Source organism: Neolamprologus brichardi, chromosome 23 (assembly GCF_056152115.1).
Source record: "Neolamprologus brichardi isolate AB-2024 chromosome 23, ASM5615211v1, whole genome shotgun sequence".
Taxonomy (NCBI): Eukaryota; Metazoa; Chordata; class Actinopteri; order Cichliformes; family Cichlidae; genus Neolamprologus; species Neolamprologus brichardi.
Window position 1 is genome coordinate 43320880 of NC_142125.1, and position 27328 is coordinate 43348207.

General features: G+C 40.9%; 1 protein-coding gene across 1 annotated transcript in view; it reads left to right on the forward strand.

Moving 5' to 3' along the window:
• Nucleotides 1–27328, forward strand: part of nlgn4xa (neuroligin 4 X-linked a) — a 124351-nt gene that overhangs the window by 36761 nt on the left and 60262 nt on the right. Inside the window, exon 3 of the mRNA XM_006802636.3 lies at nucleotides 10087–10239. Within this exon, the coding sequence (XP_006802699.1) occupies nucleotides 10087–10239 (153 nt within the window). The remainder of the gene's footprint in view (nucleotides 1–10086; nucleotides 10240–27328) is intronic.

Genomic DNA, 27328 nt, shown 5'->3' on the forward strand with positions numbered 1-27328 from the left:
TTTTCTTCCCACGCACAACGGACACTAATGTTTTTGTCACTTTTTATGGAATCAAACTGAAAGTAAGGTCAGTACTTCCACGCTTTAAACGCTGCACGCTCATACTCTCTCTGCACTCGATATATGATCCATTGTTGATCTGCACACAGCTGTTGTCACGAACGTCGCACTCGCTTACGTCACCGTCATGAGACATTCTCGCAAAAAATCACGGTTTTAGTAACGCAGTAACGCAGCGTTCCTACGGGAAAGTAACGGTAATCTAATTACCGTTTTTGCAATAGTAATCCCTTACTTTACTCGTTACTTGAAAAAAGTAATCAGATTACAGATTACTGCCCATCTCTGGTTATCAATGACCCACTTTACTCTGTGCCAGTATGGTCTCATCGCCTCGTCCAACCCTGCTTTTTATTTTAGTCTTTACTTGCTTAGATTATTTTGCCACAGCAGTAATTCTCTGCTCGACTCAGCAGAATCAAAGGTTCCCTTCCCTCCCATCACATTCCCCTTCTCCTCCCCAGCTCAGTATCCCATCCCAAATTCTGGATTGGTAATATATTAGTAAATTAACTGAAATAACTGAACTAAAATGTATGTATTAGCTATCATGAAAACTCTTTCCACAAGCAGGTATCTGTGAATGATGAACCAATTTCAGGAGTAAAGCTTTTTATTGTGTAGTCAACTTGCTTTCTATGAATTTTGGTTGAATAAAATGCTGAAAAAATATTATGAAGTGATACATTTGAAATACTCCGAATGTTTTGTAGGTAACTGTGATTTATTTATTTACTGTTTTATATTAGGATCTTGCGAAAACCTTGCATTTCCTCAGGGGTTTCATTACATTTACCCCAAAGAGGGTTAGCACATTTTACATGACATTAGATGGACCAGTCCACTGGGAGATGATATTTTGATGTTAAAACAGATCTGAAAACACTGTTTGCTGACAGCAGGTGTTGAGAAAAGAGACAAAAGAGCCATATTGCATATACACCTTTTTAACTGCCTGTGACTATGCACTCAGTAGTTTTCCTACTGAGACACTGCTAGCTCAAATTCACTGTTAAAGAGTAATATACCAGCTAAGTTGAAACATCAGATTTTAATATAGCCTGATGCACCAGGAGAAAAGATTGATTTATGCTGAGAGGCCTCGAAAAAGCATCTTCAGGCACTTCTTTGGCTTGTTTTTTAAGGGAAGCACTCAGGATCGATGCACACTGACTGTTTGAACATCTGCAGTGGCAATTTATTACTGCTGTAGCTCCCCTGTGGTTCCACCTATACCTCCGTGGCTGATGCAACAGGCAGCACTGCAGAGAACCGTTTAGACTTCATCTGCCACGATCACTCTTGAAGTTTGCTTTTGAGCATTAGCTGAACTTTTCTAACAACTGCAAATGAAGTATAAAGACAGTTTCGCACTTTTTTATTGTGTTGCATGATTAGGAAAGCATTGTGATGGGTCTAGAGTATAGTGGCTTCACAGAAACCAGTTCATTGGCCAAGGCTTCAAACTGTCATCCAGTCGAGTATCCAGACATTTACTACATCCAGGGTTAGCTACCAATGTCCTAAAGTAAGAAACCAAAGGACTCTTCCAAGAGGCTGCGTTCAACAAAGTTGTACACAGTGACAACTTATTCAAATCAATTTCATTTCAATTATATCTATACATTGCCAAGTTACAACAAGTCGCCTCAAGGTGCTTTAGGTAGATCCCACAATTATACAAAAAAAAAACAACAACAACAATTATATGAGCCCCTATGAGCAGCACTTTGGCGACAGTGGGAAGGAAAAACTCCCTTTTAACAGTCACATTTCCAATACAGAACTTTAAGTAGTCCAGTACTGATCCTGCGAAGGTTTCTGGTGTTCAAATCTGTCCCAGTCTGTCTGTGTGAAGAAGTCCTGCAGTTTGGAGGGAGGATTTTCAGGCCAGGCTGTAACAGTCTTTGTGGTGGGCTTGGCACTGCGTCTGAGGGGGGTGTAGGCTGGGCGAGGTGGGGGAGGGGTATGGCTCTATATGCTTGATGTTGGAGTAAAGATGATCTAGAGTTTTCTCTCCCCTGGTGGGACATTTGACATGCTGATAACTTTGGGAGCACAGTCTTTATGTCGGCCTTATTAAAGTCACCTGCAATTATGTGAACACCGTCCGGGGATGAGGGATCTGGCATTGGAGAGATGGAGGCTTGGCAGAGGTGGCTTGTGTGGTTGGTTTTTTAGCCTCAGCAAGGCCCTGGTGGGTGTAGAAAGGAGTACTGAGACGGAGACGCTGCTGCAACAGTGTGCGCCGCCATCTTTGGGTAACACTCTGCCTATTGCCTTCTTATTAAATCATTTTTTAAATAATTTTTAAAAATATTTCTTCAACTAGGGGCGATCGTGGCTCAAGAGTTGGGAGTTCGTCTTGTAATCGGAAGGTTGCCGGTTTGAGCCCCGGCTTGGACAGTCCCGGTCGTTGTGTCCTTGGGCAAGACGCTTCACCCGTTGCCTACTGGTGGTGGTCAGAGGGCCCGGTGGCGCCAGTGTCCGGCAGCCTCGCCTCTGTCAGTGGCTATAAGTGGCTATAACGTAGCTGCCATCACCAGTGTGTGAATGGGTGGATGACTGTGTATAGTGTAAAGCGCTTTACAAATACAGACCATTTACCATTTACCATTTACTAGGGATGACATGGGCCGCGAGAATGAGACACAGGCATTAGAGCCTCTTAATGCGTGTTGTGTTTGTTTTACACCGGTGTGGAATTACCAAAAGTAGAGAGGGGACAGTCTAACATGTGAAACAGGAAAATATCGCCGTGTAATCCATTTATTTCAACAAAGTAACTGTATTCTGAATACCACCCTCTTAAATGGTAACTGTAACGGTAACTGTACAGTTACTCATATTTTGTATTTTAAATACGTAACAGCGGTACATGTACTTCGTTACTCCCCAACACTGGTTAGTGACTCGTAGATGAAAATCCGATGGTGTTTTTCCAGGTTCAGTTTTGACACAATCCCAAACACCACCTGCTGGAATGAAGCACCAAACCGTGATAGAGCCTCCACCATGTTTTACAGATGGCTATAAACAGTAATATACAATATAGGGATGCAACAATACCAATTTTTTCAAACCGATACGATACCGATACTTGGATCTGAGTACTTGCCGATACAGAGTACAAAAACTGATACTTCTACCACACACACATACACACACACACACACAAATGCAATGAATTGGAAGACAGGTTTTATTTTATTCACTGCCAATAATAAATGGGAATTTCATATCGCAGCTCGAGTATGCTGAGAAGAATCCTATGTTTTCCACGACTGGCTTCGGCTGGTCATCCAGAGCGATAAAATGAGTCAGAGCCTCTGTTATTTTAACTGCCCGTGGATTTTCTCTTGACATTTTTCATCGCTTTGCCAAAACCTGAGTTAAAGTTGGCTGTTCCACACTGCTGACATTTTGTTTAGCCTAGCTACAGCAGCCTCCAGTTTCTCTTGTTTATCTGGAGCTGCCAGTCTGACTCGTCAAACCCTGTGCCTGTTTAGCGCGGGATGTCCCCCTAGTGGCCAATCTAAAAAACTACAACAGAAATGACAAGCCACCCTCTGATTAATGAAATAAGTTAGTATCGGTTCATGGTATTGGTTAACTTTTACGAGTATGAGTACACACACATTTTACAGTATCGGCCCCGATACCCGATACCAGTATCGGTATCGGTGCATCCCTAATACAATATAAAGCACCTTGAAGAAAACGTTGTCAATACTCAAAACTTTCAAATCGAGATACATGGCTACATCAGACTTGACATGAAGCCCCTTGAGGCAACTTTTGTTGTGATTTGGCGCTATATAAATAAAATTGAATTGAATTGAATTGAATTGAATTGAATTGAATTGAATTGAATTGAATTGTGAATTGTTCTTGTGTAATGTGTCATTGCTTCAGATTCTTCCTTCTTCTCTCTGATGGGTTTAAACAAACAGAGTAGGTGGTCTGCGGTGCAGGTTGGTTTATTATGCCCTGGGCCAAAAAGCAACTATCACTCCTGAGAGAGGAGGTTATATCCCTGTGATTGCAGTGATAGTGGTGCGATGGAGACGCACTTTACCGAGTTTCCATTAACCATCTTCCACTGCCAACAGCAGAAAAAGGCCCCTCCACCCCACTACACTACCCCAAACATTACCCCACTCTCCTCACTCTCTTCAGCCTCCACATATAAAATGAGTAATGTGTGCAACACGCGCAGCCAGGAGAAGAATATATTCTCTCCCCAGCCTGGATGGCAGTGATGAATGTGTGGGACAGAGTTGCTGCACAGTCACCCAGGCAGCTCCACATGCCCAGGAGAGTACAGAGAGCCAGATACACAGAGATAGTAAGAAGGGCAGAGAGAGGAGTACTTGAAGCACTTTGATTTCTTTAAATCTAAGTGCATTCCAAGCTGACAGGATGGGGACATGGTGCCCCAAGACCACCTCTCCTTCTCCAGTCATAAAACACCGCTCTAAATCTATGGGCTTCTCTCTGTTGGATAAAAGTGCCCTGAGTGCATTCACCTCCTCCTTCCCTCCTGACGTCTGACTCCACTGGTGCAATACACCAGAAGAGATGGGTAGTACCGGTTTGTCTGTTAGTTTGATGGAGAGCCAACAAATAGTTTTGCCTGAGCCCACAGAGGCCTGAAGCGACCATCAGATGCCTATCAGTTAGAGACTATGACAGTGGCAACGGCTGTTGTTCTTTCTGCAGCTGCCTCTTCAAGGTTGTTTCCACCACCCACACTGTTCCACTGGGTCTCCGCTAATGTGGAACTGAGTGATAAACAGGAGCACACTAACACCATCCAGCCATCACGGCCCTGTAATTAACAGGCCTGCTTTTATGCATAGTAAGTCCAAGGTTGGTTTGGGGTGTCAGCGCCAGTTTCTTCTGAGAGCTTTGATGCAGAGACATCAGCAAATCTAAGGTACAAATTCAGTGCACAGCAGAGATTAATAACCTCTCTCCGTGGGCTGCTCTCCACTGCTTCACTTCATTGTTTTCTATGCAGAGGAGTGGAGTGATGCACTCCTCCTGCTACATGCCCACCTGCCTAAATTTGTAGCAAGCTTACTGACATGCCTTATACATGCAGCCAGCTTTTACACATCAGTGTGCTTTTAGCTTACAGGGATTGAAGAACAGACCAGTAAGTGACCAGTTTTAGCTGCCGCTGACATCTTTGTTTTTAGCCAAATCAGATAGACTCATCCACACTAACTGGTCTGTTTAGATGGTTGTGATGACAATGGAAAGAAAATTAAGAAGACTGAGATGTGAAACATTATGATTTAAAACATTTCACTCATTCAGATGACACAGAGTGGTTAATAGTTAGAGATGGGAATCACCATACATCCCACGATACGATATTATTGCAATTTTTTTAAATACTTTGCGATATTCAGATCTTCCTCCAGATATAAGAATGAATCTCTTCTTATGGACTCAAACAAGTTTTGCTGAAAAACTGAATATGGAACAAGCAAAGCTTAATACTAAACAATATATATATTAGCTGTATAACACCAGTAGTACTCTAATAGTAATTTGGTATGGCTTCACGGGCCAAATGTAATTAGGCTGTGGGCCAAATTTGGCCCGCGGGCCAGAGTTTGACACCTATGGTCTAGTCCAACTTAACTGAATCAACCATCTGGTACAATTATAGCTATTCTGAACTATGCAGTTTATGAAAACTATGCAGCCCCTTCAGCAACTGAAGAATTTGAAAGTAAATTAAAACAAAATATAATTTTACATTAAATAAAAAAGTTTTAAACTTAATTAAAATAAAACATGTCTTAAATTAAAATAAGTAAACTGTCATGTTTATTGCTGCCATAAACAAGTTAAACACATTTGGACAGTGAAGGAATGTCAGGATTCTTGCTCAGAAAAAGGATCAACATGCTCTGAAGTCAGAGCACAAAAACCTTTTTGTAACAAAATATCGATTTCTGCTGTCCCTGTATCCATACATTATTAGCAAACAAAATATCACCATGCTACACAGTATCCATTTTTCCCCCACCCCTATTAATAGTTCTATAAATGTTAACCCTTTTTAGTCTATACATTGTAACTAAAGCCTGAGCCAATTTGAAAGAGCCAAAAAGTCATGAGCAGATAATCTCCATAAAATATGTCTCGTGCTAGAATAACCTTATTCATCCTGGCTTAAATGATGAGTAGGGTTGATCACGGCTGATCACAGGCCCTGCACTGGGAAGCCTCAGTGAACCGAAGGTGATTTGACAGGACATAAATCAGTAAATTGTCCAGGGGTGGTTGTGTTGTTTAGGTTCTTCAGCATGTAACACATAACACAATATTGTGTTAATTAATCATCATTTAATTATCATCAAGAATAAAAAAGAAGCAGGCTAACTTTCTATAAGTTAAAACAATATAAAAACATACTGTTAAACATTAGATTAACAGTAATATGCTCTCTCAAACAGAAGCTTTTACTAAGATGTATGGACGTATATAAAGGCTTCTATCTGTCAGTTTATAGTATATGCAGAATCATTACTTTCAGATGTTTAGTTGGTCACTCCCAGTTCAGTATTTTCCTCAGTAGCTGCTTTCATCCAGATGACATTTGGGAGAGTTTGCATCAGTCCAGTCAGCAGGGCCGTTGATAATGTGTTTGTTCGGCTGTTGGTTTCAGGACACTGAGAACTGTTATAGTGCAGCAGATGCTGGGCAGTGTGCGGACAGCACTGATAACGCCATTCTAGAGTTTTTGCCCTTGGGTTAATAGAAGTGATGTGTCCACTAACGCTTTCCTGTGTCAGTGGCAGCAGAGTGCTCTCAGATATTTTCTTGTTAAAATATGCTGAGGTCCAGATGAAGAAGCTGCTGCTGAGTGATTTATTGCACACCTTGCTTTTTCTGACTGGTTACATCTCATCTTCTTTTATGCAAAGGACTCGCTCTTAATTTATAATGACCACCTACACATGTACTAATCATGCTGCTTAATCACAACTGGGGAGCTTCATAAACACGGTATTCATCTGGCCTGATTGCCATGCTGCCTGTGCGTTATATAAAGAACAAAAGGAGGAGGTGGGAGAGCAGACAGAAATAGAGATTACTGGGTAAAAGCCATCAGGTGTTTAAAACGGGCTGGTACTTAAATGGAAGGGTCCTACTAAAGAAAAGAAAGGTCAAACTAATTTCCCCGCTGTACACACCATAATAGTTTTTAGAACTTGCATATTGATTGTATGATCTAAACTGAATATTACACAACTGCAAAAGGTTTTCACAGGACTCTGTGCATACCTGTACACTGTTGCTGCGTCTGCAGGAATTAGCCGAGGAAATTCAGCCCAAGCCAGAGGTCAAAGGTCAGAGTAATTGCAAAAACAGGTTTGCAGTAATGAACTGCTTCTGGAATAATGTTCGGAGGACACGTGAGGAGGGGGGATGTTTGGCTACAATGCACGATTGTCCATCACACAGTATCCTAGAGAAAAGGACATCTGCCCCACAGCTACAGCTTGGCTAAAATTGGGTCATGAAACAGCAGAATGAGCCCAAGCACAACAATAAATCTGCAAGGGAGTTACACAGAGGCTAGCTAGCCTAGCCTCTGTGTACAATGCTGTTATAGAGCTAGTCAAAGGAGCTTGCAAAGAAAAGCGTCTGGACTTCTTTAAGTTGCTTGAAGACGTTTCACCTTCATCCGAGAAGCTTCTTCAGTTCTAAGGTCAAATGGTGGAGAGTCCCAGATTTAAACCTAGTGGGAGTGTCCCCCCACAGAGGGACAAAAGGACCCCCTGATGATCCTCTAATCGCCTGAGCCAAGGTGTGGAACTGGGTGTGGGTCCCAATCAGTCAGGGTTTCAGGTGAGCTCTTTGTGAAACCTGGCCCCACCTTATAATGCGAATTCCTGAGGTCAGATGGCCCAGGGTGTGAGTGGGCGTTAAGGCGTCTGGGGAGGGATCTCAAAACTGGATTATAGATGGCAGACAGTTGGTGTCGTAAACCACCGCCTCTGTTCAAAGATGGTCGCTCACAGTGGACATAGATGCTTCTTTCACTCCTCTTTCAATCCCACTAGGTTTAAATCTGGGATTCTCCACCATTTGACCTTAAAACTGAAGAAGCTTCTCGGATGAGAGGTGAAACGTCTTCAAGGAACTTAAAGAAGTCCAGACGCTTTTCTTTCCAAGCTCCTTTGACTACGATGACCTGGATGACTGAGAACCTTCACAGACATGTTATAGAGCTAGTTTATCACTTTAAAATGACAACACTGCACTAAAACTCTTCTTATCAATAGTTAAATAATTTACCGTGGTCATATGTTCATTACAGTGGATGCACAGAGGTTAATGCACACTAATCATATACGATGCTGTGCATTAAAACCCACCTCAGCCAATCTGTCATCAGTTCAACACTTCCAGTGGCATTTATCCACAGAGGTAGGTACAAAATAAACACTGAGACACTTGCAGTTGTTAAAGTCCTCAACTCAATACTGTGGCAGGACCTGCTGAATCACAGTTTGGACCAGAACTGCACAGAGCCACGTGAAAACACAACTGTACATGTTTGCTTCCTGCCGACAGGAACCAGTAATTCTTACCACAGAGAAAAGACTCTCAGACAGCGGTTCAATGAAACGAAAGTGAATTATGTAGTAACCATAAAAGTTATCGACATAACTGTGTGTGTCGTCATAGAGCAGTCACACTATATTGATGTATTTGCTTTTTGATATTAGGGCTGCCACAAACGATTATTTTGATAGTCGACTAGTCACCGATTATCTTTGCGATTAGTCGACTAATCAGATCATCATCCATTGGACGTAAAACATACAGCTTATTGCACCAGCAGCATCTGCTCTTATATAACCATCATTAGCTTACAGCTTTAAGTGTTTAAGGTATGTGCTAACTAAAAATAAAGACAAGATGATAGTTTATTACATTTTAATGAAATTTGCAGATTGTTTTGGTGAAGTTTAATAAACTCCTTGCTATCTAAAATATAACAGGACACCGGAGTAAATTCTCGAGCATCTCACACTTCTGATAATCAGCTGTCTGCTTGACGTTTATTCAGCTGTGTAAAAACTATAACTTTAATCTCAGCCAAACCAATTTACTCAGGAACAAATAAAATACTAAAAAAGCCAAACAATAACATTTTAAGTTATCTAAGTGACTTATATATCATGTTTAACCTGAGTAGCGAAAGACGGTTAAGAAGTCTTATTTTGAGGAATGCCCTTTTACACTTTACATAATTCTGCTAACCATACACACAACAATCTGTGTATCGTATAGTATGGTAATACTATAGTCATTACCCTCATAATCTTTCAGCCCCTGAAACAGGGACGTTTGAGTTTTTTAAATTTTTACTTCAAAAAGCCGAGCCTTGTGATTCAAACGATGTAAACCACTTTCAGTTTGAAAGTTTCACATTGAGTGAAATATAAGAACCCAACAGTAGATCATGACGCTGTCAATATGGGGCAATTAAAACATAGTGGTTGCCTTAAGGTCTTTAAAGCATCTGATGCATCTCTTTCCACTAATGACAAACAAATGTGCACTTCACTGAAGTGCCACACAGTTGGCCTGGAGCCCTTTATGGTCTGGGAAGTTAGAGAAACGTTGTCATGTTTGCATACGTTTGATTTGTGCTTCATGTTCTCCTAAAACACATTAAAATATATGTTATATGTTATCATACTGTCTCAAGAACAGCTCATAAAACAAAAGTGAAACACTGAATATTAGCTCAGATTATTTTTTTATCTGGTCTGTTTAGTTGTTTTAGTAACCTCAGTAACACATTATTGTGCTCCTCCTGATTTTTGTAGATTCAGGTGCCAATGAAAACACTTTTAGTGTATTTGTTTAAAAGTTGTAAATAAAATAAAATGTAATCACATTCTGCATGAACACGAGTTCCTGATTTTAAAAAAATCATTGGGTTCAATTCAAAAAGACATTTTTGTTGTATTTTCGTGTGTACAGATATCCACGATGAGAACGGGTTGAAGCCAGTCATGGTTTACATCCACGGAGGATCCTACATGGAGGGAACTGGCAACATGATTGACGGCAGCATCCTGGCCAGCTATGGAAATGTCATCGTCATCACGATCAATTACCGGCTCGGAGTTCTCGGTGAGTCCGCCGCTTTAATTGTGGTGTTTTAACTGGTTTGGAGAAGTGCTGATTGTGGCATAAGTGGTTCATTGATTTATTGATTGATTTGACTGTTTGGCTTCCCCTCTGTCATTAACTGGCTCGCTGTTACATTCAGGGACATTAGAGATGTTCTTCTTTGATCACATATTTATTTTGAAGCTTTTCCTTAAAATTGATTTGCAGCTGAAATTCATGCTTACACAGATATACTTGATACACTAACATACTTGTTTTCAAACTGCAGTTTCTTTTTCCTGTTCTCCCCCATGTTGCCAGGTTAGGACGTGGTTTGCATTTTTGTCTGTATTCATCTCTGTTTAAAATACTTTTATATCAGTGCAGCCCACATTTCTTATTAGGACAATTACCCTTTTCTTTTTGAGACTATGAAGAGACGTGTTTCTCTGAAAGTATTTTATCAAATTGTAACAACAATCTTTAATTTGACATGAAAAAACTTTTAACCTAGCTATCCCAGGTGTCAGAAGAAAATGTACAGATGAAGACAGATACACTTTTCCAGATTTAGAGTCAAAGCTGCACTTTTTGTCATTATAGTGATTATTTAAGTCAATTCAATTTTATTTATATAGCGCCAAATCACAACAAATGTCGCCTCAAGGCGCTTCATAGATACAGAGAAAAGCCCAACAATCATATGACCCCCTATGAGCAAGCACTTTGGCGACAGTTGGAAGGAAAAACTCCCTTTTAACAGGAAGAAACCTCCGGCAGAACCGGAGGGGCGGCCATCTGCTGCGACCGGTTGGGGTGAGAGAAGGAAGACAGGATAAAAGACATGCTGTGGAAGTCATGATGCAAATGGACAAAGATTTGGGTGCTAAGGCTTGTGTTTGGTGGACCAACTGTGTCAAGATCAAAACAGCTTGCTGACTTGATAATCTTGCTAATGATGATAAGGCATAAAGGCACTATGATTTTTCCTTTAGAAAACAACGATGCATGTATATTAAGATGTATGTTGAATTTGTGAATGAGTCTAAAATCATTGGTTTCTCTGATAAACTTTATTACTCGCTTCATTTTTTCCTGATGGCAGCGTGAAACCATTCTGCAGATGTACAGTGGTCCCTCGCTATAACGCAGTTCACCTTTCGCTGTTTGGCTGATTTTTTTGTGCAATTTTTTGATATTTTTTTATTTTATTTTATTTTTTCATGCAGCGCATTCTGTTCTGAGTCCTGATTGGCCAAACAGACACAACGATGTCGACGAAACGTCGTCACCGGCGGGCGCCTTTGGTTTCACTCTATAATACTGGACTTATTTTTCTACGAAGGTTTGAACTTTGAGAGTTTAAACAAGAGAGAAACGTGTGAAAATGTTCATGCCTGTCTGAGAAAAGTGTGTAAAGTGTGTAGTGAGGGCTTTTACACCCTTAAAACATCTCTAATAATTGTTAAAAATAAAGCTGGCTACTTCGGGGATTTCAGCTATCGTGGGTTATTTTTAGAACGTAAGTCGATAAACGAGGGAGCGCTGTAATTCTAAAACAGAGATGGATAAAAGCACTGAAGCCTTGTAACAGTTGTACTAACTTACAGTTACCAGTTTGAATAAGTAGTCCATATTTCCTCTATAGTGTCTTTATAGCATGCATAATATTTATAAATCCCTCATATTTTGGCATCCATGTCTTAGATTAGATACAAATAACCTGTTTCCACTCAGCATGATTGTAATTGTTCAGTTAGGTAAGATAAGAGGAAGATATTGTGTCTGTGTTCAAACTGCTTTGTAGAAGCATCATACAACTTTGATTTTCCTTTACGTCAAGTTTGATGAATTGACTGGTACATTGTTACATACAGGAAATCTGTCTGTCTAAAGGGTCAGAGTCTCTGCTTCTAAAGACTGTCGCCCTTTTAAAGTGGTGGTGGGTAGACACAGCTAGCTCTACCTGCCTGCAGTGCCTACCCAGCTTCCTCATGTATAGCATTTAACTGAGTAGTCCCACAATTCAGATTTGTTTACCAGCCGGACTCTCCCCTTAATGATCTGTTGCACCAATTTAGTGACTATGAAGATAAACCTAAAGTATCTGTTAAACCTGCTGAAACACATCAGTTTTGAAAACAAAATATAATCTAGTGTGTGCTGTCAATGCTGTTGTTTATTTCTCAAGTGACGGCTGCACATCACAGCTCTCAAACGTTGAACTGGATTAAATGATTGAGGGTACTGCCTAATGAAGACGGTGTGGAGATCTTTTTATTTCTTGGCAGATAAATTGACATTTGTTTGACTGACTATTCCAGGTATTCTGTGTTCGAGTAGCAGCAGATTAGCATCGAGTAGCACACCATGTTCTAAATCAACAAATTACATACATACATTTGTTGGGTCTGCGCGTCCACAGGCCCCGCTGGTTTAGAAACGTATTCCCATTAACGACAAGGAAGCAAGACAATCAGCGATCGATCGATTTTACTTGCTAGCAAGGGAGGCTGGTCGGTACCAGGCTCTTGGAGCTAAACGCTCCGAACAACAATTTAAACCGAACAACATTCCTGCGAAAATGTGTCACACAATTTCCAGCATAGGTGCTACGAACACCACCTGACATGAAACAGCTCAAGTTGTTCATTTCACAACTTGATAACCAGCTTTATGTGGCTGCTTCACCTAATCGCTAATGTTATGTTAAGTGAATCATTATAACAGAAAGACTATTCGGTCGTTAAGTGATGACGTGACGAATCCTACTTCCGGGCCTAAAGTAGTCTGCGTTTAATATGCTTTTGTGTTCTATTGAATCTCAAAAAGCTCCTAAAACAGTCAGTGATCACTGTTGACCTCCCTCGGCTTTTATTACCGCTAATCATTTATTTAAGCTCAGTTTTTAAAACCTTAGGATGTAGCTACAGCCCAGCCCATGCAGCAGTATATGAATGACTAACCTCGTATTGTGGATGGATTATCTCAGTTGTTCTCCTGGCTGAAGTTTGGTCCTTTTACAGCATCCTGCCATGCGATTACATTTGTTCCTGACCACCGAGAACACTCACGTTAACTTTTATCGAGTGGAAAAAAAGTTAGCTTGTTTATATTATGCTAACATAGCTGTGTCGCTAGCGGTCACGTAGCACATCATTATCTACCAGCTAGCCAAACTTCAGTAACCCTACAAACGTCACTGCTGTTTAGTTTTCTGTCTTCATTTATGTTGGAAGTGATAACAAAGCTGTACGTTTGAATTTGTTTCCAAAACCCTGCAGTCAGGATATGCTATGTTGTATTTAGATAGAAGCTAGCGAGCTAACTTCCTGCTAACTTCTAACTCCGTTAAATGTCATAAATTCCGTTTTCATGGATGCCTGGATGTTACACTCAATTGTTACACCTGGTAGAGCAGAACGCTGATCATTTTATTAAAGATGAGAGACTTTAGACAGTTTTTAACTCTCAGTAATGCCATAGTGATCGTTTGATATATGGACCTGCAGCGGAGTTTAGGCCCAGACACGGCTAGTGACGTCAGACTGAACGACCAGATTGAGTGTGAGTATGTTGAACTTGTTACCATGTTACCATGGCAATTTACCCTAGTAAATCCCTAGTACTATGCTTTCATAGTACTGAAAACCCAGGGTTACCCCTGAAGTTACCTGGACAAGCCAAAATCCTGCTGGTAGTAGAAGTCTGGAAGTCCCTGGAAATTGTTAGGATAAGAGCAGCTACAAGTGCATTGGACAAACCTTATATGATAATCTCCTACAGGCTGCTCATCAGATCAGTGAAGTACAGAATGCAGCACGAAATAGTAAAAACAAGCACCAGCCTGGGAGCCAGTCTGAAACCAAGGAGGAAAGTAGCTAGAGTAGTTAGCTATACACCTACCAAGCTGTTAAGATAATTTTGCATAATTCGTACACAAAATGTGTACAAAAATATCTGACATGTAACAGATGAATTATCGATGTAAACCTGTTGCTGGAACCTTTGGCCTTTAGTTCCTCACAACCATCTGTGCTTCAGCTATAGGTGTATAACTTGAAGTCACATGGTGATCATGGCTTGCATGTAGAAAAGCTACAGGCAGCAGAAATAGACTATCGAATGTTTGCAGATCAGGGAGCCACATATGACCTTTGCTCTTTTCAGTGTCTCATGTTGTCGTGTTTATTCCTGTGCTTGAAATTTTCAGGCGGAGCCCAACAAGAACCCTGTCTAACACGTTGTTAGAAAAACTTCCATAGGTGTTCAACGGAGCTGAGATCTTATTGTTACAAAGGCTATAACATTTCAATTATTTGCATATTGTTCTTAAATGTGTCACTCATCTGTACATATGGATGAGTGAAACTTGACACCAGTTGTTGTTCACTTCTGATGAAGCTGTTTTCAACAACCACCTTGTTATACAGATACACACATATATAAAACACTTATCTCGGTGTTAAATATCACATTTCCTTCATGGTTGTTGTTTCTGGGTTTGAATTGAAAGTGTGCTGCATATGGTTTGTTTGCTGTTTGCATGAGGTTTGTTGTTTAGTGAAGTGAAGCCACAGTATATCCTTATGAAGGCTGCCGCTGCTCTGCTGCACTGTGCCGTGCTTTGCTCTGCTTACCATTTGTTATAAGGCCGAGCTGTCTGCACCAGTCTCTATATTTAGGTTCCTGGGAGCCGGGGGGAAAAGGTGTTCTGGAAAAGTGTGCACTGCAGAGAGGAAAAAAGAGAAGAGGAGAGAGCCAGAGAATGAGAAAAAGAGGGAGAGAATACAGATGAAAAAGCAGATAAAGACAACAGATGAAGGAGAACATTAGGACAAATAACAAAAAGACAGTCAGAAAGGCAGCGTAGCCAGGAAGTTGATTCTGTTCAGCTTTCAGCAGAATCACTTTTCTGGATTAACCATGCATCCAGACATTCAAATACTAAAATCTTTATGTAACAAAGAATAAAAGGGGAAAAAAATCACTCATGAGCATCAATTTGGTTACTTAAGCATTGTAGAGTGGCGTTATGAACAAACTGGTGACAGATCTGTGTTTGTTACTTTGTTTCTTTTCCTACAGAGAACGGAACGTTTTAGGGTTTGATTTCTATCATCATCCTGCTCTATTAAAAAGTGTTTCCCAATACAGCTAAATTATTCTGTTACATTTAGGAGAAAGCAAAGTGACGCAAAAGATTCAGTTCCATGAAAACCATCTGATTTAAAATGCCTCAGCAAGCTTACTACCAAGAACTACAGAGAGAGTTTCTCCCAAACTGACTGACTGTTCATTCAGTTTAAAATCCTTCACTTGAAACAAACCCCATCTAGTTTTTAATTCAGAGGTTTTTTTATATGTTGCTAAATCACAACAATAATCATCTCAAGGCACTTTATCTGTCAAGCTCAAAAAAGAAAGCATAGGAAGGCTTATGGCCTCGCCACCATGAGTACGCCTGATCTCAGAAGCTAAGTGGTATGGGGCCTCGTTAGTACTTGGACGGGAAGCCATCTGGAAATACCAAATACTGCAAGCTTTGGGGCGTTTCTGTGGCTCAGGAGGTACAGCGGATTGTCTATTTGGAAAGTTGGTGGTTTGATCCCCGACTACTGGATTTTAGGTACTTGTATGAATGTGGGTGAGTAAGAAAGTGCTGTGGGTGGAGTCCACAGTGCAAATGAAATCCTACAGCAGTCTGAGCCAAAAAACCCACAGACACAAGTGAGGACTCGTTCAGGGTCACTGGATCACCCCTAACTGCAGCTTTTATCAAGTTTTGATCCTATATATCTTCCAAAGACCCCTACATACTGCATCAAACAAAAAGAGCCCACTGAGCCTTACTTGTGATTCCTGAGTTTCCAAAAGTAGAATGGGAGCGCTTCAGCTATCAGGCCTGTCTTCTGTGGAGCCAGCTCCCAGTTTGTCCCATTTGCTTTTAACAGTGGGCTTAAAATTTCACTTTTTGAGTATAAAAGAAAAAAGCTTACACTCAGGAATGATTAGGGTGACCGTGAATCATATTCTAGACCTTAGGCTCAGCCCACTGGAGAACCTCTAATGCACTGTTTTTGACTCTCCAGTGCTGCTATTCTATGCCATTAACTTGTGTTTGCAGTTTTTTTATTTTGTTGTTTTGTATTCTCTCTGTTCACTTTTTTCCAACTTTTCTTTCCCTTCCTCTCCCAGTCAATTATGAGAGACTGTTAAAGAGCCTTTGTGCCCAACCTTCAACTATCTCTCTCTAACTAGGGAATTCAGTGAAAGCATCCTCCTGGTCAGTTGACATTGTACCTGCATAATTATTCAAAAATGTCTTCCAGGCTATTGGCCCATGTGTGCTCACTCTAATCCACTCTTTACTGGCGTCTGGTATAGTTCTGGTTTATTTTAAAAATGCTGCTATTCTCCCACTTTTAAAACAACCTCAGCAGACCCTTCTCTTTGGAGCAGCTACAGACCAATCTCCAAATTATCATTAATTGCTAAGCTTCTAGAAAAGGTTGTGGCTAAGCAACTTATAGCAGCTCTGGAAAACCAGTTAAGTTTCAGTCCGGCTTTCGCAGAGCTCACTCCATGGAAACAGCCCTGATGCAGGAAAATGATCTGTTCTGCTTATGTTGGACCTCGCGTCGGTGATTGACACAGTTGACCACCACATCCTGCTTGAAAGGCTTAAACATTGGGTTGGTGCACCTGGAGCTGCCTTGGAGTGGTTCTCATATCTACATCACCGATGTTTTTCTGTGGTGGTCTCTGATTTTAGGTCATCCCTAACTTGTGCTGTCCCTCGGGGTTCGGTTTTGGAGCCTTTATTGTTTTTAATATATCTTCTCGCCCTCCAGCATATAATGGGCTCCTTCAAGAACATTTCTTATCACTGTTATGCTGATGACATTCAGTTGTATGTTTCTTTTAAGCCCCAGGATTGATCGAAGCTTCAGCTTCTGAATGACTGCTTAGATTCTATCAAACGTTGGCTGCAAATTTCCTCCAACTCAACGAGGGGAAAACTGAAGTCCTCGTCTGCGCTCCGGACGGATTTTATCCCAGATAGTGAAAGTCCTTGGTCCTCTCTCGGTCTATGTTCAATCCTCTATCAGGAATTTAGGAACTCGACTCTCACGTTGGATGGGCATGTGAACTCTCTGGTTCGGTCTTGTTTTAATCATTTAAGAAATGTGGCTGAGTTAAGCACTATTTTATCTCGCTCTAAACCGGAGATAGCTACACGTGCATTTATTTCTTCACGACTATTGTAACTCACTGCTTATGTGTCAAAGGTTCCCTGGAGCTTCTGCAGGTTGTGCAAAACACTGCAGCATAATATGCAAGTATTCACACATGACACCGCTGCTATCTGAGCTACACTGGCGTCTTATTGAACTCCATTTTGAAGAGTGAAGAGTCCATTTTAAGATCCTGGTCTTAACTGGCACCTCCCTACACCTCTGATCTGCTACAGTCCGATGTCCCCAGCAGGTCCCTGAGGTCAGCTGATCAGGGCTTACTCGCTATGAAACAGACTAACATGAGAACTAAGGCTGACAGAGCCTTTGCCCCTGTGGCCCCGAGACTGTGGACTCTCTCCCCCAAACTAGGGATGCACCGATACCACTTTTTTGGAAACGAGTACGAGTACTTGCATTTCAGTACTCGCCGATACCGATACTGAGTACTTAATAAAAACATGATTTAAATTTGCAGGTAACAGCTTTAGTCCTATAATTTAACAAAAACAACAACAAGGGACTAGTTTGGAATTAAGAACATTTATTTAAAATGAAAAGCATGTTGTATGCAACATATTACAGAATAAATAATTATAAAAAACAAAATTTATTTTAAATTTGTTCGTCTGTTTCTCTGTTTAGACGTCTCACTAGCACAGTCACAGCTGGGATGACATCAGAGGCTAGTGCGTCGTAGCTGCTCACGTTTTTAGTTAGTTCCTCAAAGGGGGCGAGGATGGCAACAGTCGTCTCCATAAGAGCCAGTTGGTGAGCGGTGAGATAGTCAGGGAGTTCGTGCTCGGACACGCCCAGCACTCGCTTTTGCTCGATGAGGGACTGAAGCATGTAATACGTGCTGTTCCAGCGCGTCTGTACGTCCTGCTGCAGTCTCTTTATTGGCTGGTTGAGCTGTCCCTGAATGTCCTCGAGGCGGGAGTAGGCTAAGGCCGAATGTTTAAAATGCCCAACTATTGTCCGTCCCACTGCTGTAGCATCAGCTATGCTCCTCTGTGCTAATAAGCGTGGGTAAATAAGCGTGGGTAAACTCTTTGTACTCGTTGTCGTGTTTTTGGTGCTTGATTAAATTACTTGTGTTAAATTCGCTACCTTTAGAGCCTCTGGACAATTTCGCTGAGCACAATTTGCAGTCCGCCTTTGTTTTCGCGTCTTCGTTCACTTTGAAATAGTTCCACACGGCTGACTTGTCTCGCCTGCCCTTCTCTCAGCTCTGAGCTGCAGCCGGGGCCTGGGGGCGGGCACGCGGGGCCTGGAGGCGGGCACTCGGGGCCTGTGATTAACCCCTTACATGCCGCTCAAACATAGACAGGTCTCAGACCGTGGTATCGGTCCTCGGTATCGGGGGACTTTTAACGAGTACGAGTACTTTAGAAAATGTGGTATCGAGGCCGATACCCGATACCGGTATCAGTATCGATGCATCCCTACCCCAAACCTTAAGAACTGTGGACTCAGAACTGTGTTTTTAAAAAAACAATTCAAAACTCACCTTTTTAAAACTGCTTTTGGTTCATTTTTGCCTGTTTTATGTTGTCTGTTTTACCTTTATGAATTGTTAACTTATTTGTTATTATTTATTTAACACAGGATGGTCTGTAGCGTATTCTATAAAGCACCTGTGAACTGTAACTATATAAATAAAATTACTTTTTATTTAAGAATTGCAATTTTAGATACATTTCAGTGAGAAGTTGTTTCTGTGATAACGCTGCTCTCACACTCATCCTCCAGTGTGGATCTCTACCAAAGGAAGAACAAAAACAGGTAGAATGAGAATCGTCTGTGAAACATCTGTAAACAGTGTTGTCACCTCACTATTGCCTGAGTGTTGCAGTTCAAAGGATTCACACAGATATTTCCAGCAGCTGTTGAGAAGGTGCTAACATGCAATGGTGCCTGACTCAGTGAGGGAGTAAATGTGTGACACTGGGCTGAAGCAGACGCCTGGTGTGAAGGGACAGAAACCTCTGCAGGCCGAGCAGCTCGATAGTGTCTGTGCCGGCAGGCTGATTGGAGACGGGTGTGAGAAGTCATCAAACACTCATCAGCTCGCACCACTGGACGGCCGTCAGTGGCTGTATCGTTTACACCTTTTTCCACATCTCACATTGCTCTGCTCTGGTCTTGTTGTTTCCACGGCACAAGTGTACAACTCAATCCACCCTGTTGCTAAAATTAACCTGCTATAATGTGTCAGAAAGTAGCACATGTCAATATTGGGTCAGGCCGATATCGGCTGCCCAATGCGGGGGAGCAGGAACGATGCTCGTGTGGATCATACATGTCAGTGTTGTGGCGCATCTCTCACTATATGAGCATTAAAGGAGGAAAAGATCCTTAATTGATTGGACATAAAATAAAGTTTCAGTTTGTGTCATATATATCTCTGTATCTCGTTGCACTGAGTGTGAAATGATTATTTCTACATCTTCTGTTGCTTTATGCTTTCCACCATATTGACTTGTAACTGCACAGCTTATTCCAATTACCCTTAGTGATTGGTCTTTTCTAGCAGATATCCCAGTGCGCTGCAGCAACAGTATTGTGACAAATGTTTTTGTGTGCTGCACTAATTAGTGTGAACTATGGAGTTTGGCACTGTGAAGCGTTTAGCATTCGTTTTCAGCTCCTCATTTTCATTTTTGGGTTGTAACAGTGAAGCTGCAAAGAGTAGGCATAATTACTGGGGTCAGTCACCCCAAAACAACAGGCGGTGCACAAAAGAGGTGAAGGGGAGAGTACAGGAAGGGTGGAGGTGAGTATCAGGGGCGATTTATTGCAGGAGGATAGCAACAAGAGAGAAAGGGAAGGTTTACACGGTGGCAGAAAGACATGCTTTGATGTATGGTTTGGAAACGTGGCACTGACAAAAAGACAGGAGGCAGAGCTGGAGGTGGCAGAGTTCAATATGTTAAGGATTTTGTTGGGGATGACCAGAATAGACTGGACTACATATGGGGACAACAGAGGGACACCTCAACGCTTTGGAGACAAAGTTGGAGATGCAAGGCTGAGATGGTTTGTGCAGGGGAGGGATATATTTAACAAAGGCAGGAGCAAATAAGGAAGACCACAGAGCTCATGGATACAGGGGAGGGGGGCATGCAGATGGTTTGTGTACAAAAGCTAACACTACTGCAGCTACTGCAGTAATTCAGCTAGTTTTGATCTCAGTAATATCACTGATTAGCTAACAAAAGCTTTCCAGTTACTGTGTACCACAGTGACTGTTTGCTAAATCTGTGGCGAAGAAGCTGCAACAAAGAAAAGAGCATCACTCGAAAACACACCTTTCATGTCACATCTCACAGCTTTCCTTACCCAACACAAGTGATAACAGCTAATTAAAAACAAACACAGAACAGTTAACAGTCACTAATATGTGTAAAGATGTTCCTACCCTGAACAAAAATACAAGTACTGCCAGGCCTTTATCGTTTTTCTTTGTTCATAGAGAACAAAGAAAGGTAAGAAAATACCAATGATGCATATATTTGTATGTAAAATGCTCATATGCACAGTTTACACTCAGATTTATACAAAGACACCGTAAATGAGGCCCAATGCCACTTTCCTCACAGCCTCACCTCAGATCTTGGTCCAACATAAAGTCTCTTGCGTGACCTTATTGTTCTTCTCACATAATTATTGTTTTGTCGCCTGGATCCATGATACATCTGCACCGCGGTCCAGCACCATATATCCCCAAATGAATGCAGACACAGACCCCATCCTTCCTAATTAGGATTCAAAACCCCTTCAAATCGTATCATATGTAACCATCCATGCTCTGCACCGAGCTTTTTGTTGTTAAATCTTCCAGAATTTAGTTCTGCAAACGTCTCCTGGCATCAACAAGGATTTCCTCTGCATTGTTTTAATTTTATCTTACTATCCAAGAGGAAGAATCCTTATGTAACAGTGTTGCACAATTGTGTGTGTGTGTTTTAAGACTAGTTTCCGTACATCTGTTTGAGTTTCAGTGTCACTGCTCTCGTTAATCTTTTTCCTTCAGCGGACAACTGCTTTGAGGGAGAACTCTAATCAACCACTGCATAGTACCTGCTCACAATTAAACATGTAACAGTTTTAACAAAGTTAGATTTTTGTAGCTTATTGCAGAGAAGTTAAGAATAACAGAAAGCTGATAGTTTGTTACTTTTAAACTCTTTTTTAGTCACATAGCTGTCTTGCGTATTCTGTGTGATTCCTCTTTATTCTCGTATTTCATTCTAAGTTCTTCTGTTCTGATCCTTCACCAGCCTCTCTTGTAGTCAGAGGCAAAGTGCTCAGCCTCTTCTTCCTGCTTCTCTATAACTCCTCAGTTTCTGCAAGGACAGCTATTGCTGGGAGGAGGTCATTACCACTCCAGAAGTCTTCCCCCTGGTTGTGCAGTGATGACAGCACGTGAGGAGAGAGAGGAATATGCTGTCACTGTTGTCGCCTCACGACAGTGGTGAGCAGCAGCTATCCACTTTGCTTGTGAGTCAGGGTCTGAGGTAATGTCTTCTGACATGACACAGAAAGGCCGATGGCTGGAGCTGCAGTTCACGTTCTGCTACAAGAAAAAAAAGGGCAGAAAAACCCTGAAAAACATGCTTTGATCTTGTACACATGAAGAGTGGATGATGGTGAGTGGAGTCATCTGTCACTTACAGATGTTGCTCTGCAGATGTTGCTCTGTGTGCCTTTGACAGATTGTGCCAGTGCCTTGGTCCCAACTAATCAGCAGTATCTTCTCATTACATCTGCCCTTTCCTTTCCCCCCAAGTGTCACTGATTCAGGATATTGGGTTCGATACAATTTCCGAGAAATACTCTGATTTTTTAATGTATAATAATGTCATGAAACAGTTACTATAATGTTTAAAGCACAGAGGAACAGTGTTGGTCAAGTTGCTTGAAAAAAGTAACCAGTAATTAATTACTTAGTTACTTAGTTACTTTTTAAAAACACGATTTACAACCTGAATAGGTGATAAAGTGATAGATCTTTCAGCCCAATTCTACTTTTTCTGCATAATCATCATACAAAATGTAATCAAATGGAAAAGTCTCTTTTTAAAACTTGTTTTATTAGTTTTAATCTTTTAACTTTATGTATCAAGCAAACATTAAATTATATGCAACATTCTCTGACTGGAAGAAATTAGTTTAACATTTAAACCTATTTTCTGCACATTCCAGCACATAAAATATAATATTTTTGTGTTTACACTCAGTCTTTCAAATAGATGCAAGTAAAACACAGCAGAAAATAAATAAAGTCAAAGACTAGCGGTCCTGTTGCTCTATTTTCACCTGTAAAGCAGGAGTGGGGTAGGCGGAGGTTTACCCTGGTGCAGGTGTGCAGCGGTCAGTGGAAGAATCCGCGAGTTTCTCTGTGAGTTTCCCATTACGTCGTAGCTACTCGGTGCTTGTTTGGAAGTTTAGGGTTTTTTCGCTGTAAAAAGAAGTTTTCTTCCCACGCACAACGGACACTAATGTTTTTGTCACTTTTTATGGAATCAAACTCAAAGTAAGGTCAGTACTTCCACGCTTTAAACGCTGCACGCTCATACTCTCTCCGCACTCGATATATGATCCATTGTTGATCTGCACACAGCTGTTGTCACGAACGTCGCACTCGCTTACGTCACTGTCATGAGACATTCTCGCAAAAAATCACGGTTTTAGTAACGCAGTAACGCAGCGTTCCTACGGGAAAGTAACGGTAATCGAATTACCGTTTTTGCAATAGTAATCCCTTACTTTACTCGTTACTTGAAAAAAGTAATCGGATTACAGTAATGCATTACAAGTAACGCATTACTGCCCATCTCTGAAGAGGAATGTAGATATGTTAGCCTAGTAGCCTAGTGTTACATCCCCAGACAAAGGGTGACCTCCACATAACATGAGGTGCCACTCCCCACTCCAACCACCCCCCAAGAAAAGACCAGCAACACAGAACCACTGAAAATATGATATTCTCAGTACATTTGCTGTAGAGATGAGCAGTTCAAAACCAAACTAATTTCTAATGCTGCCTAGTTTTCCCTAACTGAGAGTAAAAGGCAAACTAAAGACAATCTTTGACTCATTTCAACAAACTATTTACAAAATGCTCCAAAACAACAAACATATTAGAAGATATCAGAATATGTTCCCCAAGAACTTTTGTTCTGCTCATACTCACCTGGTTGGTTTTCTGGGTGTCAACTGGAGGTTCAAGGACTCAGAACTCACCAACCACTTTTTGCCAAAGTTTGTTTTCTCTGTTGAGTCAGCTTCACAAGAATTTATAGTCACAAACAAAGTAAAGTAGTCCAAAATGCTTCTTTCTGGATTGGACAGTAAGACTGAACCCCAAAGATTCCTGACACATCTCTGGTAGCAAACAGCAGAAGCGATGACCTCTCATGGCTCTCATGCAAAGCAATGTTTTGGGTTTGGTAGAACATTTCTCATGCACTCTGGATCTCTGTGTAATAAGTGCTGGACGTAACGTGTCACATCTCGGGTAAACATTTTGTACATGAAGTTTGTGGCCTGATTGTTTAGATGTCTTTTAAAAACCCAACGGTTGAATAAACCTGATAAGCACTTTCACAGTGGCGCAGGTTTTAACCCTTTATGACCTACCATAGAACCAAGTCCACCAGAGCTTATATTATATTTTTTCATGCTGTGGAGCCATTTTTGGGAGCATTTCAAGTTGCTATACATCAATACAACCATTATAGCCCAGATTTTAATAATATGTCTTCATTAAGTGCATAGTAATTACATAAACTGCAAAAAAGTGCAATAAACTACAAAAAAATTGAAAATGTTTTTGTTTTTTCAACATATATTTCTAGTTAGAGAAATTTCAGAGGCTTATCCCTCAAAACTGTAAATACAAAAAAGTTGCACAAAATAGTTTCCCACCACAGGAAATTTATTTTGAGTGTCTTCATAGTTTTATTTTTGAAATACACCAATTTTTATAAACTGCAAGAAAAACAAAAATAAATATTCTATATATATATAACATAACTTTTAAAAACACCAGTATAGGCTCATGAGGCCCTGATGGTAAAAAAAAAAACTACATTTCCGCGAAAATGACGTCACTTCCGGTTTCGGGCAGGTCATGGCGGACATGTGATAGTTCGCGCTGACGTCTATTCCAACGTAGGAAGTGTTATGAACAGCTGATCGGATCGGCAAAGCGTGTTTCTGGAATATTATGTTTTTGTTGCTGCAAGTGCTTTTTATGCAGTTTTTGCAAAGCTATATGTGGAAGGAAACTGTGACCGAGGACAAGCTGATGGCATAAGATGTAAGTACAACTCCTCCGGTTTCATATGCAAAAGAAATTATTGCGCTAGCTTACGTGGTTGCAGAGCTACCGGGATTTAAAAATAGTTACGCAAAACAGAGCGTGCCCGCTTCGACCGGCTTTAAAGGCTTAAAGCACAATGACATGAATGTGATGGTTTCCTGATTTTGTGTTTGGAAAAGAAGCGACACAGTCAACAATCACGTGCTCGAATGGCTCTCCAATACCTGCGATCAGTTTTAATGCCGTGTCAGGACTCACATGATCCGGTTTATCTGTAATTTGACATGGATGGAATGAGAGACAGACTTTCACAACATTAGACTTGAGACATGACTATACGTTTAATAGAGGAACAGAGTTTCATGACACTCGTATCTGTCAGTGGTGTTTCGATGACCTCAGGGAATGGAAAGACTTCACCGCCTGCCAAATTATTTCAGAGAATAATGTCAATACCCGCAACTGCAACTGAGGTTGCACAGCGATTTAAAATTTGTCTGACACAATGTGGGACAACTACTGAATGAAATGCAATGACGCACACACCATGCAGAACTCCACACCCTAACCCATCTCTGTAGGACTGAGCTGGAAACAGTAGGACACCGCCATGGATACGGGGATGTTTTGAACCAGTGTCATGCAAAAAAAGAGACTACACACTCTTTGGGCATTGTAATGTACCTGCAGTGCGCTCAAATGCTGTGAAATGTGAATCTTCTTCAGAGTCTCTGAAAGGTGGGACAAATTTGTGACTGCTCACATCAAAGCTGTCTTCTGGCTTAGGGGATGATGACTGAGGAGTGGAAGGACTGGCAGATGCAGCTCCTCCATTTCCTGAGCTCTCTCCTTTAATGCATGACCTCTAACTTTATGAGCAGTTCCTAAATGAGCAACTCTAGCTCCTTTATGACATGCATTACTTGCAGTTCCTCCATCGAAGCACCAACTTGCACAGAGGGACTTTGCAGTCAGCCAGGACCACCAGCAAAACCTAAATCTTAAGCAAAGAAAGGTATGAGGTCATCTTTCTTACACCTGTTCGACTTTTCTTCAGTTACAGTTAAAGTCCTCTAACTTAAACTCCATAGTGCCACCCCAACACAAGAAAAAAAATAACAAAGAGCAACTTACCCAACGCAACAACAAGGACAATGAACACAAGAAAGGATGGACAAACACAAATTCATGTTTCGTCCCTGGGCTTGGGTTAACCTCGACATAACATGAGACAAAACTCACCACTCAGAACAGGGAGGTGAAACTTTATTAAATCAGCAATCTCCACCTGTTTAATCCTTTAAAGCCGGTCGGAGCGGGCACGCTCCGTTTTGCGTAACTATTTTTAAATCCCGGTAGCTCTGCAACCACGTGAGCTAGCGCAATAATTTTTTTTGCATATGAAACCGGAGGAGTTGTACTTACATCTTATGCCATCAGCTTGTCCTCGGTCACAGTTTCCTTCCACATATAGCTTTGCAAAAACTGCATAAAAAGCACTTCCTACGTTGGAATAGACGTCAGCCCGAACTTTTGCATGTCCGCCATATCCTGCCCGAAACCGGAAGTGACGTCATTTTCGCGGAAATGTAGTTTTTTTTTTTTTACCATCAGGGCCTCATGAGCCTATACTGGTGTTTTTAAAAGTTACGTTTGACTTCATGACTTTCTGTGTCATTTCTGGGATGCTTAGGACTCATATTGCACTGCTGGAAATAGTTTATTTTGATGCATATGCTGCTTTTTTGCTAATTTGCACTATAATATTTATTTTCCTTTTTTCTGCAGTGTATAAAAATTGGTGTATTTCAAAAATAAAACTATGAAGACACTCAAAATAAATTTCCTGTGGTGGGAAACTATTTTGTGCAACTTTTTTGTATTTACAGTTTTGAGGGATAAGCCTCTTAAATTTCTCTAACTAGAAATATATGTTAAAAAAACAAAAACGATTTTACATTTTTTTTGTAGTTTATTGCACTTTTTTGCAATTTATGTAATTACAATGCACTTAATGCAGACATATTATTAAAATCTGGGCTATAATGGTTGTATTGATGTATAGCAACTTGAAATGCTCCCAAAAATGGCTCCACAGCATGTAAAAATATAATATAAACTCTGGCAGACTTGGTTCTATGGTAGGTCTTAAAGGGTTAAGCCAACACACACACACGAGGGGATTTACGTAAATTTGCGCAGGGTTAGTAAATCTATTGTTAACATTCTTCAATTCAGAGTATTAAAGAAGCAAAACAGATTCAATATATTATCATACACATATTGAAATTCTTAAAACCTGCATGCATATAATTTAGTTCAGTTTGAGGCTGTGAATGAGGTATTTATAGCCAACTTACTGCAAATATAATATTATATGTGAGTTTTAAAGTTGTTTAAAGATGTGTTTTTAAATCTTGGTAAAACCAGGCTAGCAGTTTGCTTCTAGTTTTTGATTTTGCTGTGTTGCTTATATTTATATCCTCCCACTAGACTGTGTGTGAAGATGTGGTTCTCCTTTTAATAGTAGCTCTACATATCA